The sequence below is a fragment of the Sinocyclocheilus anshuiensis genome, unplaced genomic scaffold, assembly GCF_001515605.1.
Source record: "Sinocyclocheilus anshuiensis isolate Anshui unplaced genomic scaffold, SAMN03320099.WGS_v1.1 scaffold1024, whole genome shotgun sequence".
Classification (NCBI taxonomy): domain Eukaryota; kingdom Metazoa; phylum Chordata; class Actinopteri; order Cypriniformes; family Cyprinidae; genus Sinocyclocheilus; species Sinocyclocheilus anshuiensis.
Window position 1 is genome coordinate 1297712 of NW_015552843.1, and position 686 is coordinate 1298397.

The 686-nt window shown below is 38.8% G+C and overlaps 1 protein-coding gene across 1 annotated transcript in view; it reads left to right on the forward strand.

The window, feature by feature from the left end:
• The first annotated feature begins 366 nt into the window (after nucleotides 1-366).
• The window catches only part of LOC107667991 (uncharacterized), a 6478-nt gene continuing 6158 nt past the window's right edge, over nucleotides 367-686 (forward strand). Inside the window, exon 1 of the mRNA XM_016459723.1 lies at nucleotides 367-466. Within this exon, the coding sequence (XP_016315209.1) occupies nucleotides 367-466 (100 nt within the window). The remainder of the gene's footprint in view (nucleotides 467-686) is intronic.

Below are 686 nucleotides of genomic sequence, written 5' to 3' on the forward strand. Positions count from 1 at the left end.
TAGTGGGATGTTAAATGAAAGTGTAAAATACATTTAGTAGGCTACATAAATATTCTGGACTAGATATTTTTTTCTTTTATTTTTCCAGCCTTTCCCCCTCACTATCTGTATCTTCCTTATTACTTGAAATATTCCTTATTTCATCCTGTTTGATCATTTTCTACAACTTCCCTCTTTTCCTCTCTTACAGTCTTCCTTTTCTGCACCCATCTTTTACTTCCACTGTCCCTCTCTCTTTCTCCCATTCTCGCTTCCTCTCTTCCTCCCACGTGTTTCTACATCACTCTCTTCAGTATGAGATCCACTTTGCCCTACATTTCTCAGCTGATTGGACCAGCTGCTCAACTCATGTTCACCATAGCAACTATGATTCAGTCGCCCAGCAACGGGTTTTACTTTCACCCCACTTCCTACTCAGGAACCCCCATCTCCCCACAGCCAACCGTCCAGTGGGTGAATCTGCTAAGTGATAAGTGTGACTGTCTTACATGGTATCTGCGGTTTCACAGAGTAGATCACATGGGTAGCTGAGATCCATGAAAGGAGAGATGTGTTCCAAATCTGACAGAAACTAAAAAAATATATTTTCTGTTTTTTTTTTTTTTTTTGTGATTCTGATATCGTAATATTGTGGGTACATTTTGTATAAGTTTATATACTGCACACACACACATATATATATATAC